Source organism: Perna viridis, chromosome 3 (genome assembly GCF_037379345.1).
Source record: "Perna viridis isolate PV_CMFRI_1.1 ecotype Kerala chromosome 3, ASM3737934v1, whole genome shotgun sequence".
NCBI lineage: Eukaryota > Metazoa > Mollusca > Bivalvia > Mytilida > Mytilidae > Perna > Perna viridis.
Window position 1 is genome coordinate 9,230,798 of NC_142447.1, and position 23,113 is coordinate 9,253,910.

Below are 23,113 nucleotides of genomic sequence, written 5' to 3' on the forward strand. Positions count from 1 at the left end.
TATTTGTGACAGTGCCAAGAATAGAGAATGTATCCCTAAAACATTACTACAGTATTCTACACACAAGCATGTCTCATTTTGTAGTTATCTGCTATTACGCTTATATTTTAAATTTAAAATTAAATTTTCAGCTTTTACGAGCAAATATTTATTTGGAAAGCAAATACTCTGTAGCCTAAATACGTATTGCAGTGCAAACTTAGCACTTGTATTTGAAACAAATTTAGTGAAAACTTTAATATTGTATGTGTATTGATGTTGCAATTCAGCAGAACCGCAATACAAATCTCAATTCATTTAACTTTTAGAAATGGAATTTGTCGTTTACTTTATGTGAAGAATTTGTCTTTATTCGTATTTTGATACAGTGCTAATGAGAGCATACTGACATTTACAAAATTATATGATTAAAATGTTTATATTTTAATCAAATCAATGCTAGCTTGCACTGCATAATTTATAGAAACAGTTTTATTTCCAATATCCAGATCTTAATAAAAATATGTTTCTGACAAAAAGATTAATATAGACATTTTCATAATATCGTCATTATATCTTCTTTACTATAAAACTAGTTATATTACCAACTCTGCCCCGTTTTTATTGAATAATTTCGGAAACAATAACCCATAAAGGAAGCAAGGTATAACTGCGTTTTAAAACCTGGTTTAACACTCCATTTCATTGGAAATGCATGTACCAAGTCAGGACCCAACTTTCTGGTTTTTATCTTGATATTGCAATTTGTAAAACGGACGTTCCTTTCTTACTCTTACTTTTGACTATTTCCAAAATTTGTGCAAATTAAAAGTACATTTGGAGGAAAATTGCCTGAAGAGGAGGAATGATTAAGAAAGTAAACCAAAAGAAAGAAAAAAATGAACTCGGTAATCTAATATAACTAGAAATTAAGGTTAACACCACGAACATAGAAGAAAAGAAATTCTTTTAAACCTTGAACTTTAACGCTTGTTAAATACAAACAAAATTACCAACAATATAGATTGTAAATTTCGATATACTATACATGCGTTTTAAGGAGTCCGCCTCTCATCAGCAGCATTAGAACCAAATATAAAAGAAGATCCAAATCCAAAAAATTAATAGTATACAAGATGTACTCAAAACCAAAACCATCAAACTCTCGCCTTTTGAACTTTCAATTTCAGCGTTGTGCATATATTTGTTTACTGAGCAGTAAAGTATAGTTTGCGTACACTATGTTTAACAAGGACTAGTAGCAAGAGTTTACTGTACGGGCGGTCGCTGCAGTAGAAACCACAATTAGCTACTGTTGAGCTTTAAAGAATTGAGAATATAAATCATCTTGACTAATATGACTGTATTAACGAACTTTTATTAAATCATTGTGAAAATAAGTCATGAATTTGTGCATTATTCCGAAAACTCTCAACCATATATAGGGAGATTAAGTACATCAAGAAATAATGGTAGATATACCTTTATAATGCCAGTTATAATAGAAATCTAAATGCAGACAAAATGTATAAGAATGCAGGTTTTAGTAAAAATACAAACAAATGTAGTTGTTAGAGTTCTGTCCTATTGATATATGACAACTATGAATGTAACAAAAGAGTGTATTTTAAGTCTAAATCTAAACCCATGAGAAATTAGTTAGCGAGAATAAGTGGTAGTAAATGAATGAAATGAATACCCATTCAGTATCATTAAACTATATATACTCCTCAAAATGAGTTAAAAGGGCCACTTTAAATTTTTAAATGAATACAATGTTTGTAGCTAATGTGTTCGTAGCAAACAGTATGAAATTTGAGTTCTGTTATGTTTATTTGTCTTAAATCTGATACTTTCTGCTATTAATTTAAATCAATCTAGGTTGTATTCATCGTGAAAAAAAGTATTTTTAATGTAGTCCTGAATTTTTTTTCGTGGAATGGACATCTAATGTTGAAAAAAGTCATCTACAAAACAAACCCTATAAAACATGCATGGTAAAATGGTCAGTACGAAAACCGATCAGTCGTTATAGATCATAACAAATCTTAGAGAAACCACTCCTTATATCTTGTCTTTGTGCATGTACATGTATATGTACAAGTACATTTGACTTTTAATATCTAAGTTGATTTTAAAGTTTGTTCATAATAAAAATGTAGTGCGTAATTGGTTTGCAACTTTGACCATATTCTTTATATATAATTGTAATGTTGATGTATACACTTATGTGTCATAATTTTACCTTACCTTCAATGGAGTACATATATTTACACAATATAACAGTATGTATATATACGTCAAGTAATTGTTTTCCTTCTGCTGTTAGCTATACATTATATGTTGTCAATAGAGATATAGGAGTACCCTCAAGATGCAGGTCAACCTTCATCTACACGTTTTGTCTTTGTCAATTGTTTAAGTGTTAACTAAAGGGCATTTTTCCTGCACAACTTAATTATACATGTTTTATATGTATAATTATAGGCATCAACTAGTGAGAAATTTTAGTTCCATGGATAGTTTCCCCAAAAGATGCAACCGTCACAATATTAATTTGATCAGTTACGGTTTTCTAGAAATCTTCATGGTATGACCTGTTTAAAATACTGAATAAGGAAAATATTGGGTCACTTATATCTCTGGTCTACATTTATGTACATGTTTGTTTGCATGTTATTGCACCGGTCGCTCCTAATCGCTAGACATATGAAATTTAACGCTTAACTAAGTTGTAACATTTTACAAATCCATAGTCTATCCAGTTGTCATCTTCCCGTCATTTAATATGTTTCTGATGAATATCATGAGTAATTTCAGCCCCTATTGTTCAAACGATTTGCTCAAACACAAAAGTTTTACGCTCAGATATCTAACAGCCTTCAATTACACGTTATCTGCTTTGAAGTCTCCTGTCTCTTTAATACCCTTCATCATGATGAGTTGACAAAAGAAATGTATCTTTTCTGTTATCCCCAACGGTTTAATTACATAGACTTATTATGGTCTTATAATTAAGACAACACTCCTACTATATATCTACAAAGACCTGTCAGTTAACTCTCAGAAAAGTTAAAAGATATATATCAATTATGAACCCACCGGAATGGTATTTGCCACCATGGTAGAATGAAAATTCTCTCGCACCATTGGAACTGATCAATAATCTGAAAGATCATATTCAGACACTTTGAGAATGACTGTTAATAAACTTATGTGTTGATTTTATGATTATCTGTTATTGTCCTTATGGTATTTTTGTAAAATGATATTATGACCACATAAGGGTGAGTGACATAGCCATAGGTACAAATGAACCATATAGACAAGATCTGAAAGCACCCCCAAAATCTTCGTATTCAAAGTGAAAAAATAAGCTTTATTATTGTACGAATTATATTGTTATAATTCTGTCATTGAATTATATTTTTTGTAAACTAGCTATGGAATATAGTCAAAGGAGTGATATATTTGTAAATTGAACATGGAATATAGTCAAAGAGTAATCAAGGGAACCAAGGTTGTAGCGGTAATCAAAAGAATGTAATCCAGGGACAAAGACATGGAAAACAGACATACACAACAAAAACATAGAGTAAATAAAATCATACATACAAAGTAACAAACGCAAATGAGCAACTCGGACTCCACTAAAAACTGGGAGCATAGACCAGGTGCACTGGTAGGGTAAGCGTCCTCTGCTTTTCTAGAAACACCCGCCGAGTCAAAAGAGTGATATCTTTGTAAATTGGACATGGAATGGTCCAAACGAATTTCGTGGGGTTTACGACTAACTTGAGACAGAAAAGTGGTATTTAACGTTTATAATTGAAGTTGTTGTATTTCTGAAGTATAATGATTTTGTTTAAACAAAATCTAATTTACCTCGATTGCCTCGATTACAAAATTTTCTTTAGAAATGTCCATTCATTCAAAAAGCAACGAGCAACTAATTAAAAATTAATAGACATAAAAAAATCTAAAAAATATTTAAATTGTATTGAAGCCATTCTGAAAATTATAAGGCTTTGAATATCGTGAGTTCATCACTTGTCCAATATGTTGTGTCCATTATCCATCCTGACTAAACAACAGAACATAACATAAGATTCTTGGTGCTTTTTATCAAAAACATCTGGTTCATATCTACGGATGCATCCCGGGTTGCTTATTACAAGGAAGTTCATTGTGTTTGTCGATCCTTTGCACATTTAGAAAATTTTGATTCGTGAATTTGATCTGATAAATGAAATTTCTAACAAAATATCCGTGTAAAGTTGAATTCGTTATTTAGCAACCTTGAAAACCCTAAAGACTAGTGCACCACGAATGTGTGTATTTGTGTTCAGAACAAGTAATAAAAAAGACCACTGACACAGCTTCCTCCGCGTCATTTCAGACCTTGGCCTCGAATTTAACGCAAGTAGTTATATCAATACAAAAGTATACAAAAAATTATCGATTTTGACTGGTGACAATTTAATGTTGCCCGTTCGTGTTGAAATATACCGGAAATAATGAACCGTAATGGGAGCGGGAGGTTTAGCGCGCTATAAAACCTGGTTTAACACACATTTCATTTTGATATGCCTGTATTAAGTCTGGACCATTGCGGTGGTTTTCCGACCTTCCGGGTTTTTGCCTTAATGTTGCCATTTGCTATACGTACTTTCCTTTTAGAATATTTCTTCTTGTCTGGATATTTTGTTATTATCATCCATTTAGGTTTCCAAAGTACTGCACAATATATTGAAATTTCTCAATTTTTAGAATTAGATTGAGTGTACAAAACGTTAACCGTACGTTGCCTTCTGTAGTTTAAAACCGATATTTTTTTAATTGTCATTTGGAGTATTTAGTGTATACACTGTATTCTTGAATTTAGATATTTTTATGTTATACTTCAGAGAGGATAATCCTTACAACACGTGTACAACTTACCGAAATATAAATAGAAATATAAAGTGGCGGATCCAGAGTTTTAGGTAAGGGAGGGAGAGCAAAACAGATTTCTTGCCCCGGGCACCCTGATTCCGCCACAGATATGTGATATTCTTGTTTAGCATCCACTGGGTCGATGGCACTCTGGTAAACAAAATTTCACCGAGGATATTCACAATCCCAATGGTTTTGAGTGCTTCTTGTATACAATTAATTTTTGGATTTACATTGATTTTAATGCTGCTGAAACTAATTATTCATAGTAATAATGAATAAATCGGCGAAAATATGATATGAGTACTGAAGAAGTTGGTACAGGTACATATTTTGTACCGTAAGTTTTGTAATGTTGACTTGATAGATATTCTTAAAAGGAAATATATTAAGCCCTCCGTAGAACACATGGCATTGTGTATTCCTTTTATAAGAAAACCATGTTTTTATGTTGATTGGGATCAGCTGCTCTGTGGTGTGAGGGTTTCCTCGTCTTTCATTGAAGTTGTTTTTTTGACAATTCTCTTTATATTTGAACTCTATGTTTATTCAATTTTTCTTTCATTTAAGAATCTGTAATTGTTTCTGTTACAAAGTATTTCAGCGTCTTTTAACATCCACAAATTTCACAAAAAAATGTAATAGTTTAAAATTATCTGCTCTAGTTTGGCAAATGAATTTATATCATTCAAATGTTCAGTCAATGTTTCTTTTAGAAGTCGTGTTTTGATTAATTTTATGAATGAATGCAACAACGATTTTAACATGTATATCTAAGCATTTTATTCCAACAATTTTATCATTTACATCTGTAAAAATATAATAACGTCAGAAAATATAAAACCTTCTGTCATTTGAAGCTTATACTGGTTCATTTAACAACAATTAAAGATAATATCAAATATATATTCACATAAATGCTTAAATTGTTCTTTGCCTATAAAATCTATACGTTTATAACAACCAACAATGACACACAATGTAGCAACTGATTTAACGATAAAGCAGACAAAATCTGAAAGAGAAAAATCAAAAGGCATTTGAAAACCACAAGCACAATTTAATACTATCTAGTGTGAAATCAAATTCATTTGTACTACTACAAGTTAGTGTATACATTATGAAATAAATAGCTACATGACCCATATAAGAACAGAAATTGTAATGAACTAAGAAGTATTAATTAATTTTGTTCAAAGTTGCTGCACTGAAATCATTTACATTTACACTTAACCCCCCTTGCGTTTTGCTAGGAATTACTTCAAACAAAATACGTATGAAAATGATCAACAAAACTGAAAATCTATTCATAACCTTATCTTGAATATAAAATGAATGTGCAGAAAAATGTATCGGGGGGGGGGGTGGGGGGAGAGGGGTTAGTCACTTCAAATAATCAAAGCGATACGGATGACCTACTGGAAAAGGTCACATTTCTATACTTCAAATCATAAGATACGTATTGGAAAACAGACTATTAATGCATGATCAGACGAGAATAAGTGAAATGTCGTGGATACAACATCCTTCATTAATATGCTATTATTTGATATAGATGCTGAAGTTTATATGATAAGGTATACATTTTGATGATCATTAATATACGAGAAGGACAATACTAGATTGGGCAGCTGCTAACCTCTATCTAACTATATGAAGTGTTCCCCACTTTTCGCTCCCCTACTGAGAATTTTATATTTCATATGAAAATAATTATAAATACTTAGAAATTCGATCTAAACCTATTTAAAGAAATTAATCATTTTCTAGTTTACAAATACAAAGGGTATCAAATAAAATTGCCAAATACATGAACTTTTACAGTAAAACTGCATTGTATTAATACCTCTATAATTCCATCATACTAAAACTAAGTTTATACTTGACCTGATCGACAATAGCACATATAATGCAGGATACAGATCATTTTTGTTTCACACATGCAGTGAATATATGATATGAATACATTTTTATGCATTAACATTTAACAGTAGAGTCACCAAACAATGAAATATCAAAATACATAAGATAAAATAAAATTAGATAAAAACCACCGAGTATCAACATAGAAACATATGCACGTACTAAACACATAGAGAGCATTGAAAATTTAAATAGCACTCTTTGTAAAAATAAAACAGTAAGTCATTCATGCATTTCAAAAACCCACCAAAGTCACTTTTATTTCCGATTCGGAAACAGAACAGTAACAAACCACATAGCCAATCTCAGATTGCTAATCGGTTGTTGCACGTTTGAGATGAAAATTATATATAGTGTATGAAATTAGCACTTTACAAGAGTTACAGTTCTTGATAAGGTAATTTAAGTGGGAGATCAATACATGGTTTTCTATAAAATACAGATCGTTTTTTTACGGTTACTTTTTTCTTCACTTTGAACCCGATTTGCAATTGGCAGTGTCTGAATATGTATTGGTACTTATTTGAGTAATAGATGAAGTAACTGTAGAAATAAGCAATAAGATATTCCTACAATGATTCCGGCAGTACAAATAAATTATGACACAAATGAATTAAACACTATTTGATCATTATATGTGTTTTTTCTTTGATTGATCTTTTTACAATGCAAAATAAGAACCTTTCTAAAGTTAAAAGGAAAGATGCTTAATGACTGCGTCATAACAATCAACGTGATTAATTGTAATTTCTATAATAGAGAAATACCAGCACATTCTAGAATCAGCACACATACACCTGTAAACCATATATTAACAACGCAGAGAGGAATGGTAAATAGTTGGGATATTTAACTCTTTTGGTATAATGTGATATATGTCATTTTATTTTGGTTTTGCAGATTGTAAACATGCGAAAGGTTCTCACTTTTTGGCCCCTTTAAATTCTTGATCTTAATATGGCAGAATTATAGGGAAATATGGACATGTTTATAAAAAGTCTCTGTCAATTCCTATATTACATTTATCATTGAAGTTTAATGCCAAACTCTAATTCAAAACTATTAGTAAATGGAAGTCATCAAATAAAAAAAACCGTTTAGAAATACATTTCTTCCCACAAGAACACATCAAATATTTTGTTGAATTAACAATGTTGGAGTAAACGTTACAACTTACACGTAAAGCTTTTAATACTAAAACAGGTAGGCCTGAGTTATGTAAATTTACAAATGATAAATGAAAGACTGAATGATAATAACATTAAATAATAAACTGTTATTATACTCCCTGTGCTTTTGTATTGAATTACTATAATAAACTTCTAAGTTTGCAGTTTGTTATTCTGGCATAATATCCTGAATAGTGAAAGTCACAGTTCATACCATTATTTTCAAAAGTTATTTCTGGTACAAGAAAATTTGGATTAACTTCAAGCTGAAATAGAATTAAAGACCTTGATTATGAAAAAAAAACAACAAAAGTTCAAAAAAATTGGACATGCTATTATTTCCGTGTGTAACAGTGCGTGTCAAACACATTTTTTTGTGTGCTTGGGATTTCACTCAGAAAAAAACATAGAAAGTTATACCTATTCAACACTATGCTTTATATACTAGTATGTATAATGTGAAAAAAAGGATATTTTTTCTTTTATAATATTGAGATGACGTTTTTACTTTTTTCTTGGATTTCCTCAGATTGGCAATTGGTAATACCGACTGTTTACACAAGAAATCAAATTTGATTTGATTTCTATAAACTACATAAATACAGTGAAAACATATACGAAACAATAGATAACCAGTAACTGTAACATATTATTAAATAAGATTAGTTCACTTAAAACCTTGAATGTGTCTTCCCGAGGAAAGGCCAGTATAATCCCGAAAGATACCATATATGGGAGTGTTGAAACAATCAAAATCCCCAATTGTTCACGATAAGTAAAAAAAATGTGAAAGTCCACTGAACAGCTTTATAGTATTGGTATACTTCAATTGGTCAATTTCAAGGGACTTGGCAAAACGGGCGTACTGTACATCAGTTACCTTATGGATAAGTTCTGTGAAATGTATTGAGAGAAATTTGCAGCAATTTCTTATTTTATAAAAACAAATTCAAACAATGTGAGATACTACTTTCTGAAAAAAATTATATTTATTTGATTCCTAATTCAATTTGACAGTAAGTGTGTTATTTTTCTATCGAACAACCTTGTTAATTTTTTAAGTTTCATTTAGGATTAATATTTCATTACGTGTGAAGTCAATAGTTATCAGGTACTAGAAGGTGGTCTTACAGTTACATGAATATGGATTTTTTTGTCAATATGAAAAGTTAAAAAGATAACAGTTTATTGTCAGACTGCTTATAATTTCGATTCCTTATAACAAGCATACGCCCATCAAGATGATTCAAACAGTATTAAAGCACAAAACTTGTTATCTTGATTTATACTTAGAAAAGTGACTTTAACATTTTGAAGAACTGAAAGAAAGTAATTGTTGCAAAGATAGAATCTAAGTGTTAGTATTGCATAATGAACATACAAGGTAAATGGGAAGACATTTATATTTAGACAGACACTATAGATCAAAGAACTACAAAGAACTTGAAAGATCTAATCAAGGATGTTCTTTGGCCCATAGACCCATACGCAGGTCTCAGGCGGCAAACGATAGCACGAAATTAAATAAAATACTTAATAAGGAGAAGATCAGTTAACCGCTCAAGTTCATTAACACTACCGACTTTTTTCAATTCGAGACGGGTATTATTGCATGACATGGCCGTTTTTCTTGACTAGATCAACCACAATTGTTTTATTCTATGCTCTTTTACAAATTGATAGGGTTCACATTTCATAAAATATCTTTTTCTTCGTGCATGCAAACTATGACCGCAATTAATATACAATTAGTGTCTAGGTCAGGCTAAATGTTATAATCCAGGTTATTGGTTTAAAGTAACAACAAGCAATAATTTGTTTAAAAAAATATGACATTAAATTGAAATAAAAAAAATCAACAATTAAAATCAAATTAAAGGATCGAAATCAATATGTCCAGGGTGGATTTACATGTACTTTAAATTATTATCTCATCAGATTACTACAATATTTTATATAAACTCAATATTTAAATGTTAAGGGTTTTATTTTGACCCTGTGAGGAACGTGTTTTGACGCGGCTTTGTCTTCCTACTTGGATTATCTCTACTGGAGTAAGTGGTTCCATATAACTGGGTTTTAATAATGCCGAGACTCAGCTTTTTCACGGCTTCCCTCATTTTTCATTCATGTTCCTGACTTAGCAACAAACTTATTAAAGACATTTTGGTGACCCCTGAATGTGGTTACTATTTTGTATTTAGGTTATGCGCTGGTGCACTTGTTGTGTTTTCCATATTCGTTTTTTAAGCGTTACCTTTTAGTATTGAGAACAACAATCCACACTAGGTGTTTCATATATACGATGGAACTTTTTAAAATTTGATCCTGTTTTAAGATAGAATAAGTAACTAAGCTCACCTTAAAATGATAATTGCCTGGTTTGAGGTCGGTTATATCGATCCATTGACAATCAATGTCAGCCATGTAGTTGTCAGAACATCCAACAGATATTCCTAAACACAAACAAACGTATTAGTAACTATAAATTAGTATGTATAACATTTCATTAGTTTGTGAATAGAAGGCAGGTGTCTTGCAAAAAGAAGAAATTGCTCACCCTATCGGAGCATCTGTTCCACCCCTCTCCGTTTATATGGGGTCATGCTGCTCGTAGTCTTTGTACGTATTAAATATTTTGTCTGTATTTTGCTCTTTTCCTTTTCCTCTTGCAGGTTTCTCAAAAGTGTTTTCCTCCTCTATATCCTAACAGTTTATTGAAGTCAGGCTTACCTTGCTGTCCCCAGTTTTGACAATCGTATTTTGGGAAGACTCCTCTATTACATTGCGAGTCTTCTAAACAGAAACTAGCTTTCAATCCTTCAGCCACTCTATTTCCATTCATATCTGTGATATCATAATGGGCAAAAACTTCCATGCTATGATAATGCCTGGAGAAATTTGTAAAAACGAAGTTCTTTATATGAAAATATAATGGCATAAAAGCTAAGTAATTTTGTCCTTCGTGAGACTTACGTTATTTTTTTCGTCAAATACAAGTGCATGGGCGTATCGGCACGCATTAAAGCTAGCCATACTATAATATTTTGTCGGTACAGCATGCCCTCCATAATCTTGTTGTCAAAAATTTAAAAAAGACAGGATATTTGACTCTGTATAACTAATTCAAACAAGTTCGAACATATACGTACCAATCGAGATTCGGATGCTACGCCGCTAGATAAGGTTACATATTTACAGCATTTTTGTGGTTTCCAGAGATGATTAAGCACGAACCAGATAATACCCAAAGAATGTTTGACATAGCATTGAGTTGATATGATAATCAAATTTTATATCACTAAAATGTTGAACCTAGATCTAATTAGAGCTGGTTAAGGTGCTCTTTAGATATTGTTAAATCATAATACTTTTACATAGGACTTTACAATTGCAATGATACGTACATATGGCATGCATGCCATTCCCAATCCTGTCGTTGACTTTTTGGTAGGAAGTCAGCAGTACCAATATTTTTTACAACACTTGAGAATCTCATTAACCGTCTAGTACTGGTCCTCCAATCTATAGAAACAAATAAAAATGTGTTGTATTAATTATAAGAGTTCCACTTTTACATATTTTTAGCCCTTAAGAATGTTCGCTGCTCTGTTTAGGAATAAAAAGGATTTCAAAGTGTTGTGAAAGTTTTACAGATCTTTCATGATAGAACAATATTAGTAGGACAATAAAAAAGACATTTTCATGTGTGTTTAATGAAATTGTTGGGAAAAAATGGGTTGCGTTTAAACCATGCTCATATTTCCAACCGTTAACATTTATCTGACATCACTGTTTTCATTAAAATAATGCAAACTATACATATTATTGGGACAAAGCATTGAATAAAATCACAATAAAATCGTGTTTCAGTTGCTCATTAAGTTTTGTAATGAAACTGCCAAAATTCATCTGGTTTGAAAAACCATATCTTTTTTTAACAGAATTAAGTCACGGTGAAGGAGAATACTAGGACAATGAAACCTAAATCGAACTCTGAAAAACCGTTAACCTATCTAATCCAGACACTACATAAGTTCCTTTATTTCTATTTCAATACATTTTGAACCTGTGTAAACCGAACGCCTGCCTTGACAGAACAAAATTTTAATTCCAATGGGGGTTTGGTTAAGACAGGTTTGTCCGTATATTAATATTGACTTATGCATACTTCTCGATGTCTTTCTAATTTCATAGGCTGATGGAGCTAGACAATTTTCTTCCATTGCGCATGTCAGGTAGTACATGTGACGGTCTTGTAGAAACGTCGTTGATTCGACCATATAGGTACTAGGCTCTAAGTCTGGCAGTGCTAAACATACAGAACGGTTTATATTATAATCATGGTACATTTAGATTTAACGGACAGATTGGAATCGGGGAATGTTAACTAATTATAAGACGTAACAAACTTCAGTATAATTAATACAAAGTCTAAACATCTTAAAAACAAATTATGCATTTAAAACCCATATTGTGCAAATGTGTTTTTTTTATATAAAATGAACAGTGTACGCAGAAGTTGATACGATTCATAACACATTAAAATTTGGTAAAATAAAATTCTTCACAAATTGAATTTTTTCTTGCAAGGGCGAGTTCTTAGAAAAGTAACACATAGGAACGAACGACAATCTTTGTAAATGGTTGTTACATTTCATAAAAGAAATAACGTGATATAAGTATAACTTACTCTTCGAACAAACAATAGCAGCCACTGCATCGGATCTCGTACATTGTATGAGGCCATTATGATCTTCCCATGTACATTTGTCTAGTGTTTTTTCTGTTCCTTTACATTTCACAGATGAAAAGTACTTCTTTTGGTTCTTGCCACCATAATATGCTGTCTGCAACCATAAATAATATAACAAATTGTCACATCAAAATAATTTACCTCTGTACAACAACTGAAAAGGATTTAAGATTCCATAAAATTAAGAATTATATATTGATTTAATTATAAAACAGTTGCGTAAAGCAGTTTTTTTTTATTCGTGATAATGCTTCCTCATTTAACAATTTATAATAAAGCAACAACTGAAATATACTCGAAATTCAAAAACAAATTTAAAATTTTGAAGTTAATTTGGCAAATTAATGTGTTTAATATTGTAAATGATTTTAAGTATTCTGAGATGAAACCAAAAATATTCATCGCTATTTCAATTGGTTACCTTTGCAGCTTGCATTCCATAACCCAAACCAAAGTGCCTGCAAGCAACAATTGCTTCTTTCAAAGACCATTCGTCACCACAGATAACTCCCCATTCATGGTGGTTTGGTGGCAGGACTTCAAGTCTACCATCTAAACCCGTTCTCCCACCGGATACTTTAATTTGAATTTTCTGCAACAATAGAATTTTGATAAAATGAACTAAATGAATTATATATTTGTTGCTACCTATTTTACCTATACATGTTTTATGATCCATCCGTGTTCATAGATCATTGTGTTGAAAGTTTTTTTTCATAACACACGAGAGTAGTGCACCACGGTGTGAAGGGTCAAAGCAATTAGGAAAACAGATATCATTTATTCTGCATAATTAGATTGCGTATATCCTGTCATAATGGCATTATAACATTGTGGAGCATCAGCAAGTCAAGAAAATTAGTTAACGATACTTTGTTCTAAATCAAGATACAACAAATGTACATCGTCGCCTAAACTTTTGCCTTCCTCTATCATAGAGATACAATTATAGCTTTATTATGACTTTGATATGATCATGCTGGGAATACATGCCAAGAATCCATGCACTAAAAATTGATTTAAGTCTGTCTTTATAATTGTATCGTCAGAAGATATTCATGAAAAAAACATTGAACATGAACTTTCAATGTTTACTTTACAAATTCATATATTGTACTCCCAAATTTTGTAAAATCTTTTTATAAATCGAGTTTGACTATTTTTTTGTATTTTACCTGGTGACGGCGCCCAGAATTGTTACCATGTCTATGTCGATGACGGTTGTTCATTCCGCCAATGACAGCGTCAGCGGAATTACTGTTTATCTTATCACGATTACTGGTTACTTGAACTGAATTTCCACCTTCAGCGATATTGATAAGGGTACCACTTTGCCTGTTGCTCAAACTGATAGTGTTACTTCGAACAGAAGGATCGTCAGCCACAGCATAATGCCTATCGCGTGCCGAACTTTGTTGACGAACTTGCTGTTGTGTTGGAGGTGATATAGTTGTAGTTGTGGCTTGTGACTGCAACATTTCACGTCGCTTCTGGATGTATTGTCCCCTCGTCATTTTCTGAGGGGTCTCTCCTGGTACAGACACCATAAAATCTCCATTTCTTAACTTAAGTACCCATAACTTAGCTTCATTGTCTAAGATCCACGTACTATCGACCAAAGATGACGGTAAATTTGAAGCTCTGTCATTAATGATTGACTCTCGAGTCAGCCTGACCTGAGTTGTTGTCCTTGAGGTAGTCGTTGGTGGCGTAGTTGTCGTTGTGGTAGTTGGGGTAGTTGTAGGTTTTTTAGTGGTCGTTGTTGTTGTAGTTGGTGTTACACGAGAAGATGAATTCTGTTAAAATGAATGCAAACATGCAACAATAATAAATAAAACTACAGGATCAAAAATTGTACTTCTATCATCTATCTTCATGTCTTTTAGTAGAAAAAAAGAAATATTGCATATACAACATGCGTGCATACATAATATAGGACATGCTCATTCAAGATTTATAGCATTATTGCCTTAAGATTGTGATTAATTAAGTCCTGAAGTGACATCATGCCATTTACATATGTAAAGTGTTGTGAAATAAGTTTTTAATTTCTGACAAAATGTGTATTTAAGGTGCATTGTGTGTTTGTGAGACGAAAAGAATAAGTTCACGATTATTTTTTTTTAATTAATGTAATACATGAAGAAATTCTTTTTTTTTTTAATTTTGAAATTATTTAAATATCGTATTGTATAGGACACACACGTATTAGGGAAAAGGGGAATGCAAAGTCTAGGAATCTCACAATAGATTTTAACTATTTGGGGAAAAAACACGCCGTGTAGTTAACGCATAAGAATACAATTACAGAAAAATTTGTCTAAACCGAACTCTGAACAAAATGAAAACCTCCCTTCGCCAGACACGTTTTGATTCCCTTCGTGTAAATGTATTTTGAACCTGAGTAAACCGAATATATTCCACAGTCCAAAAGAAGTTCAGTTTAGACAGGTTTTCTGTGTATATTAAAACTATTGACATGATTTAAATATGTTCAGAAATACGTATTGAATATAATAGATAAGGACTTAAGAAGATGTGCTAAATGTGCAATGGACATGTGTTCATGATAAAAACATGTGAACAAAAAAGTGTTGAACAAAATTTTAGTGTTAAAAAGTGATTTATTAAAAAAACAAAGCCAAAGAAATGTGAATTCAGTGAAGTTATCGAGAAATTATAAGTGTTTAATAAGCTAAATGCTTTATATGGACAAGAAGTCAATAAACAATGTAGTTAAACATTTTGCGTAATCACAGCGTTTTTTTTTTATATTTCAAATGGTAAACTTTTTTTCTGTTGTTATTTCAATAAATAGTTAAGTTCCTCCTCTTAACATGTTTTTTTATATTAATCAAATTATTATGAACATTTCACAACGATTTTACCTTTTCAGAACTTGAAAAATAGAAATAATGCAAATATAAAGCGAAATATATACAGCCCATGCACAATATGTCAATGGATTTTCATGCTTAACTATAAGCGCCAAATTAGACATATTTCCAACTCACTTTTACGTTATATGATATGTTTAATTGTCCCTTTTCTTTAGTATCTTCCTTAAGCATTTCATCCACATCTTTGTCTATGTCATCATCCCTATCTATGTCGTTTTTGTCTATTTCGTTATCGTTGTCTTTGACGTCTTTGGCCTTTTCTTCTTTAAGACGTAAGTCCTGTGACGATTCGGTATTTTCACGGTTTTCTTCTACTAAAACAACAACTGGATCGTCTGCTGCCTTTCTTGTCTCATGCTGAGGGCCGTCTGCTTCATCTACTTCATTTGCTTCATTGTTTGACACAAAAATATATGATGGTGTTGTTGTGGCAGGTGGTTTGATAAGCTCTCTTCTAATACTTATGTACTGCTCCTTTGTCACTTTTTTCGTTCTGCTACCTGGTTTCGCAACCAAATACTGCCCACTTCGTAAGCGCATAACCCACATTTCAATTTGTTTATCCATTCTCCAAGAGCCCATTGGTAAATACGGTAACTGAGCTGCAATGTCCTGCGTCGTTGTTGTCGGTTTATTAGTTGTCTTTGATGTTGGTGTGGTCATCTTTGTCGTTATCGTTGCTTTTGGTGCGGTCATCTTTGTTGGGGTAGTTGTTGTGGATGTGGTCGTTGTTGTGGAAGGAGTTGTTCTTTTTGTCGTAGTCGTTGGTTTTGTTGTCGTCGTTGTTGTTGTTCTTGGTGTCGTTGTCGTTGGTAGTGTTGTTGTACTTGTAGGAGATTGATTGGTAACATTTAATCGTCTATTACGTGATACGGGTATCGTATCTGCTTCATCCCCAAGTAAAACATGATTTGATGCTTGTGAGTTCAATAGATTGTTGACATTATTGTTGTTTATGACAGCAGACCCTGAAAAGTGGGGCAAGGTTGACGGAGCAAGAGTGGATTCGATACTCAAACAGACGACTCCGGCAGAGTGTCTACTTCCCCTGCACGCCCGTTCGTGGCGACTGTAAAATCTGCCCCATCCTGGGAAGTAGCATTCTGACAGTCTACTTTCATCTCCACGACAGTATACATCGGTAAGCCATTGTCTCCCTATATAAGAAAAGGTAACATTATAGAAATAGACATTTATTATTTGCAAATAACAAAAGCGTATACTTAAGCTAAATGGAAAATACTTCCGTCCCTTTTAAGTTCGTCTTTATACCTAATATCAATATTTAGGATTGAATAATTGTAATTGAGAAAAATGATATGAAAGCATAAATCAGGCCTGAATGAAAAATAGGAAAAAATACCCCCTTTTTATCTATATATAACCACATAACTTGAATCCCCCCTTTTTCATTAATAACTTCGTATAACTTAAAAATCTAAGATCAGTATTTTGTAAAACATCAAAAATTAGTTCACATGAATAGAAAGTAACAATTTCAAAGATTTGTAAAATTTGGTAGGTTTTTTTAATATTGTGCAAAGTGTGAACGACGGACGGACAAGTGTGTACCCATTATACCAGGACTAGAAAAAAGATTCATAAATTGTCGTGCTTTTCTTTTCACATTAACCACTAGAACTCATAAATTTGTACAATACAATTTTCAAAAGTTTTACACAATAATGACGTTGCAAAATTGAATAAACGTCCTTTGACGTACATTGTTCTTTTGCACTCTTGTATGATTAAGGTCAAAAGGTTAATTACTTCGGTAGCCGAGTAAATCATAATATGTGTAACTATCTTTTAAACGATCTGCATCTTCTCTAAATCAAACAATTTTTTCTCAAGTTTTTTTTTCAAATACTGAACAGAAGGGGTAAAACCCCGTAACAAAAAATTATTTTAGTAGTAAATCATATACAAATCTTCTCTCAGACCACCCACTTTTCAATAGAATAAATGTGTCGTCTAAAAATATGAGTTGCAAATAAAGATCAAAAGGGTGACATGCCTGTCATTTACTGTATTGTCAAATTTAAATGTGTAATGATAATGCATTTGGCGTTGCATGAAAATGGCAGGTTTAAGACGTCTTCTCATTTAAAATTACCCGATGAAGTGTGTATTTTTGCTTACTCAAATGATCTGGAAGAAGATCACAAAAGATCTTATTACTATAATAATGGGGGCAAAGTAAACTCCCTTGCTCAATTGGAACTGTAATCCTTGATATTTAGATCAAAGATGTCATTTACTCAACAAAATAGTCTTTACTCTAAGTGTAACACTATAATGCAAACTTGCAGTATTTTTTTTCGAATCTATGTTTTTGCTGATTGAGTTTCCCATTAAGTCAATAAATATATGTAGACACCATTGGACTATTTCCATCGTTATATTCTATATCAACAGTTCGTGTGTTTTTGTCTTTTACTGCAGTTTATCTTGGGAAAAAAAACTTTCTGATATATCAGAATAGCTTTGAACATAAACATTTTATCCCAAAAGCCGAACTTTTTTTGTAAATTAGTGTAAAATGCAGAAATCACGAATGCAGAAATTATTTTCGTTTATTGTTCAGTAATATTTGTTGAATATATTATTTTATTTATTTATTATTATTATTTAATTTTTTTTTTTGGCAAATTAAAGATGGGCGTATCTAACATCTCCTGTTACAACTTTATTCTCTTTATTCATGGGTAACTCGAATGCATTATAATATAACACAGTAGACGAAAACATTAGAAAAATATGTCTAAAATACAATCAGCGTTTCGTATTAATTGAAATGTTGCGTGCAGAGAAGGCATTTGTGTTCTATAAACTCAAAGACGTGTCACCAAGACCTATAGAAACGTTTTCACTTATATCGATTTTCAACGAGAACCGCGACGATCTTAAGATCAGAAATAGTATACGTTTGTTTTACTGACTTTAAATTGCTTAATTTCATTATTGGCGCTTTAACAAGGGAATGAAGTATTTAAGATTTCAACTGAATTAGAGGAACTTGAATTGAACCGATAACATACACGACTTAGGACTGAGCTATAATGGTGTAGTATTAAAACAAGAAAAATATTAAAACGTCCTTTTCTTTCAATAAGTGTATCACCCTGATAATAAACTAGAAATCAGTTTAAATTAGAAATTTTCAAATTTCCATTGTTACGCACAAGAAGACATTTGGTACCACAATAAAAAATGACATGAACGAAATAAAGTGTATAGCAGTTTTTATGTCTTTCAAAATAATCTTCCTACAATAAATCCGTAAACATAAATGAATTTTTTATTGAATCTAACTGAATAAGTTGCTACAGTCACATTGTTTTAGATATCAAATGCACAACTGAGAACATATGATTTTTAAAAACAAAACAAGGCAATTATAAAGTACATTATTATTTTTTTTCACACTTCGAAACATGGGTCTAATCTCAAACGATAATGCCAGGTTTGTACGAGTTTTCACGTAAAAGCACAACTGAGCAAATTTTCCGATAAATAAGGCAATATCTAAATGTATTTTGCAAGTTTATTCATAATCTAGCATTAGCCGGAGTGAACCTCAGTGGAAATATTTCAAACATGAGTTTCATCTCAAACGATAATGTCAGGTTTGTTTGAGTTGACGTCAAATTGACGTAAATGCACAACTGGCATCATCACCGTATTTTACAAACCCTTTCAAACGATCAGATAAAAAAAAAGAATTTCATCAGAGCATCATATACGAAAATTCTAGAAGAACATTTTCGAAAGGAAAATTGCCAGAATACCTACAAAATATTAACTCATTTCATACCTAGCTTTTTTTCAGGATCGTTAAATGGTCAGACTTGTTATGTTCATAAACATTCACAATTAGATAGCCAGCAAGAGATTCGTAGTCATCGAAATCGATTTATTACTTCATACAATACAAGAATCATGAACTTCCTTAAATGTATTTCTCGATTTCATGCAATTAGCAAATATGTGTCTTTGTAGCATACACTATTACGCAATCACCGAAATACACAAGATTGTTAAAAGAAGAATTTAAGATTAAAATCAGAAATAAAGAGGTATCAAGTACTTTAATCAAACTCCTGTGGTATTTCATTTATATTTGTAACAACACAGACTCAGCAACGAATGAACATTTGCGTGGATAAACAATAAAACCTGCATCGTCATTACATAACTATTTAGATAAGACTATTACTGTTAATTATAGAATAAACGAAGAAAAAATAACGTTGACATGATAGTAAACAGAATAAAATGCTTCGAAGGGCGCAGTTTGATACGACTGCCATCGTCAAACACTGAACTAATATTTAAAGTTGATACATCTTCGACTTTGGATTGGCACAGCGTAACTTTTTGATACAGAATGAACGTCACCAGTCAAGACCCACCCCGCCTGTGGTGGAATGTTGCAGTATGGTATCTTGTGATACAAGTTTATAACAATCAGAGCCAGTATGCAGATATCAGAAAAAAATGATTGTTTCAGCTCACTTTTAACCCCTCGTTCACAACTTTCAAAATCAATCCCATCCTTCCCTTTTTCGTACGACACCTTGTAATACAATTTCAATGAGATTCATATGTTAAATGCTTGATTCTGGTCCTTTTGGTGCCCTTTTTCGTAAACAAGGCATCCTCCAGAATATCAATGTGAGTCCTCTTTTAATGCTGTGGCATCTTGAAGTACAATTTCAAAGAGATTCATACAATTTTACTCGAGTTTTTGTTTCTTTTTACCCTTTATTTACCTTTAACTCGTGAACAGATCAAATCACAACTTACAATGTCAACCCCTGCCCTCCTTTGTGGTATTGCATATTGTGAAAAATTATCCTAAAGAATTCATATATTTATACAATATGTTATTCAATTGAAATCAAACGTCTACGGATACTGCTGAAATGCCATTCCATTTAGATCGACATTCGTTGAAAGCAATTTGACGGAATAACCTTTAAGCCAACATTTGTAACTGCAACTGAAAGTAACAATTGTTACTTAGAATATTGTATTACTAGTGGTCGCACATGCTGAAAAATAAATCATCTGTCTATTCTCACTCACTCATATATCACTAAAGTATCTCAACCAATTATTGTTTTGTTTATTCATCATTTCACGTTCTTAATGACTAAGGAGAATCTAAAAATATTTGCAACATTTGCTCGGCTGTTTCCTTGAAGAATTCACATGCATCGACGTGCAGTATTGATATCATTTTCCTCCGTATTGTTACATTTCAGTTGTGTAGTTGTGGTATATTATCATATCCATTGCCAAGGAAATGTTCATTTCATTATTTTTAAACCGTGGATTTTATTTTTAAGTTTCCTGGTTTGCTCAAGATTAATCAACTTATACCACCCATTCATAATGTTTCAAGGGAGTAAATGATTGTCTGTAAATTGTTTTAAAATGGTTTTGTGCTTGAAAATCCGAAACAAACAAAAATATTACTTTCAACACAAATGCGAATTGATGCAGCGTACACTTAAAATGTTTGTCTGGTTGTAACATCTGGTCCCGAAGAAGAAAGTGGTATTTTTATCATATAATAAGATAAGAACTGTGGGAAGTCAAATAACACAGACGGTAAAAATCAGAACAGAAACAAAAAAAACACACACACAACAGTTTACGAAAAAAGTCAGCAATGCATGTTTTTTTTCTCGTTAAATTCAACTGATTTGTCACTTACAATACAAAACAATTAAATAAAAATTTAAACAAATAAACATAACTTATATGTAAAAAAAAATAACTAACATATGATAAATTAGTAAATAAATACAACTTACGTCTACCTCTGCCAAAGGTACTTCCATGTACATGTTGTAGAGCTCTCGGATATCCAAGTTGACGGCACACAACATGAGCATCCCTAATGTCCCAGTGATAGTCACAAATAGATCCCCATTTGTTATCATGAAATACTAAAACTGTTCCTTCATAGATATGTGCTCCTCCAATAAGACGAATATCGCCGTTAAAAAAGGGATAACTAAATGCACAATTGCTGAAACTATAAACTATTACTAACACTTTTAATATTTCCATTTTTATCCAATTGTATCCAAATTGTATTAACTTATTAGAAAAGACAGAAACCAAAGCGTCACTGCCGAGTAGCTGCTTAATAACTACTAAGTATGTTTTATTAAGACATAACACTATGTTAAATATCGTGCATATATCTTAATGCTCCAAAAGCGCGTGCCAGATGACCCATGTTAAGTCGTGGGTCGAGGAAATTTAAAACTTTTTCAACTTAAATTAGCAGTGTCTAAACACCTGAACTACTGAATGAATAAAGGTGTTCACAAACTGATCCGGAAGAGTAGTGCGACTTATCTAAACCGCTTGTTTAACAATCTTGTTAGTAAAGCATTAAATTGTCAATAAATCATAAAGTCTCCATAAAAATTCCCAATCATCACTAACGGAAAAGTTCATGAACGTAATGTGAAAAAAAAATAAGGACCACGATGTCGAAAACCATGGAAAAGCTTGGAATCAGATATAAAACATTCAAACAGTACATTCCTTTTAACATAATCAACTTTTATGACACTTTGAAGGGCGGAAAACAACTAAACCTCAACATAATATAAAAATGTCAGACTCAGCATCTTGAACATTTGGGGGCGTTCATATCAAATGCACCTGCATAAGAATTTTGTGGTTAGTCACTATAAGTCATCGAAGTATGGAATGCAGTTGATGATGTTGATGGTGAAAAATCTTCTAATGAATATGACCTAACTTTCAGGGAAATGATTGAAGATTACCATATACTGTGCCATGAACGCGTGAAAGCGTTGCATCAATGTGGTCACGAAAATATATATTGGAAGATTACTCAAAATAAAGACTACATAGAAGTAAAAAAAATGAAGCATCCATTGAAGATCTAAAGTATATAGTATTTGAATTAGGGGAAATTAAACTTTTTAAAACCTTTGACATCGTCCACTTGATTATTCTGCTTGTCCAAAATCACTTAACGGTATGGGGTAGATTTTTCTACCATTATCGCTCAATGACAACCCATTATAAATCAAAAGAAATTTCGATACAGACTAACGTAGAAATGAGTAGAAAATATTTGCAAGTGTTTGGCAAATACCATAATTGCTTTTAACTTTTGAGCTGAAAATGAATGTCGTAAATAATAAGGACTATTCTAAAGATGAATCAGAATATCTTCAAATGGGGAAATGTCGAATAGTCACGGACAACAACGAAGTCAAGAAAACAGCATCGAAGATCGCAATGACTAAAATATTTAACTAGTACTTTAAAGGGAAATTGATACTAAGAATTAAAACAGAACATTGAATTATGTAAACAGTTTTTGATTCTAGTGTATAGACAAATGTAAAAAAAACTGTTCTATACAACTCCTTAAACTTCATTGTAAGAAA

At 32.0% G+C, this 23,113-nt stretch overlaps 2 protein-coding genes across 3 annotated transcripts in view; both read right to left on the reverse strand.

Annotated features, from left to right (window-relative positions):
• The window catches only part of LOC148620926 (galactoside alpha-(1,2)-fucosyltransferase 2-like), a 38,230-nt gene extending 35,852 nt beyond the window's left edge, over positions 1-2,378 (reverse strand). For both annotated transcript variants that reach the window (XM_088574821.1, XM_088574816.1), the window contains exon 1: positions 2,230-2,378. The gene's annotated coding sequence lies outside the window, so the exon portion shown is untranslated. The remainder of the gene's footprint in view (positions 1-2,229) is intronic.
• A 3,294-nt stretch (positions 2,379-5,672) lies between these two features.
• LOC148620928 (uncharacterized) lies at positions 5,673-22,313 on the reverse strand. The gene is made up of 10 exons (XM_088574825.1): positions 21,488-22,313; positions 15,777-16,819; positions 13,938-14,558; positions 13,184-13,354; positions 12,700-12,856; positions 12,178-12,318; positions 11,414-11,531; positions 10,740-10,897; positions 10,368-10,462; positions 5,673-8,272 (listed from the first exon to the last, which is right to left on the reverse strand). Exons 1-10 carry the CDS (start codon positions 21,744-21,746, stop codon positions 8,147-8,149), a joined length of 2,889 nt encoding a protein of 962 aa, XP_088430951.1. The 5' UTR covers positions 21,747-22,313; the 3' UTR covers positions 5,673-8,146.
• Positions 22,314-23,113: the final 800 nt, after the last annotated feature.

Bases quoted from the DNA above. Each gene is read 5' to 3' on its own strand.
- LOC148620928 (XM_088574825.1), bottom strand. From the start codon at position 21,746: ATGGAAATATTAAAAGTGTTAGTAATAGTTTATAGTTTCAGCAATTGT. The intron at 13,355-13,937 runs GTAAAATACAAA...CTATTGTTGCAG, and splicing joins ATTCTGGGCGCCGTCACCAG to AAAATTCAAATTAAAGTATC. The intron at 10,463-10,739 runs GTAAGCCTGACT...GTTTGTGTTTAG, and splicing joins TCAAAACTGGGGACAGCAAG to GAATATCTGTTGGATGTTCT.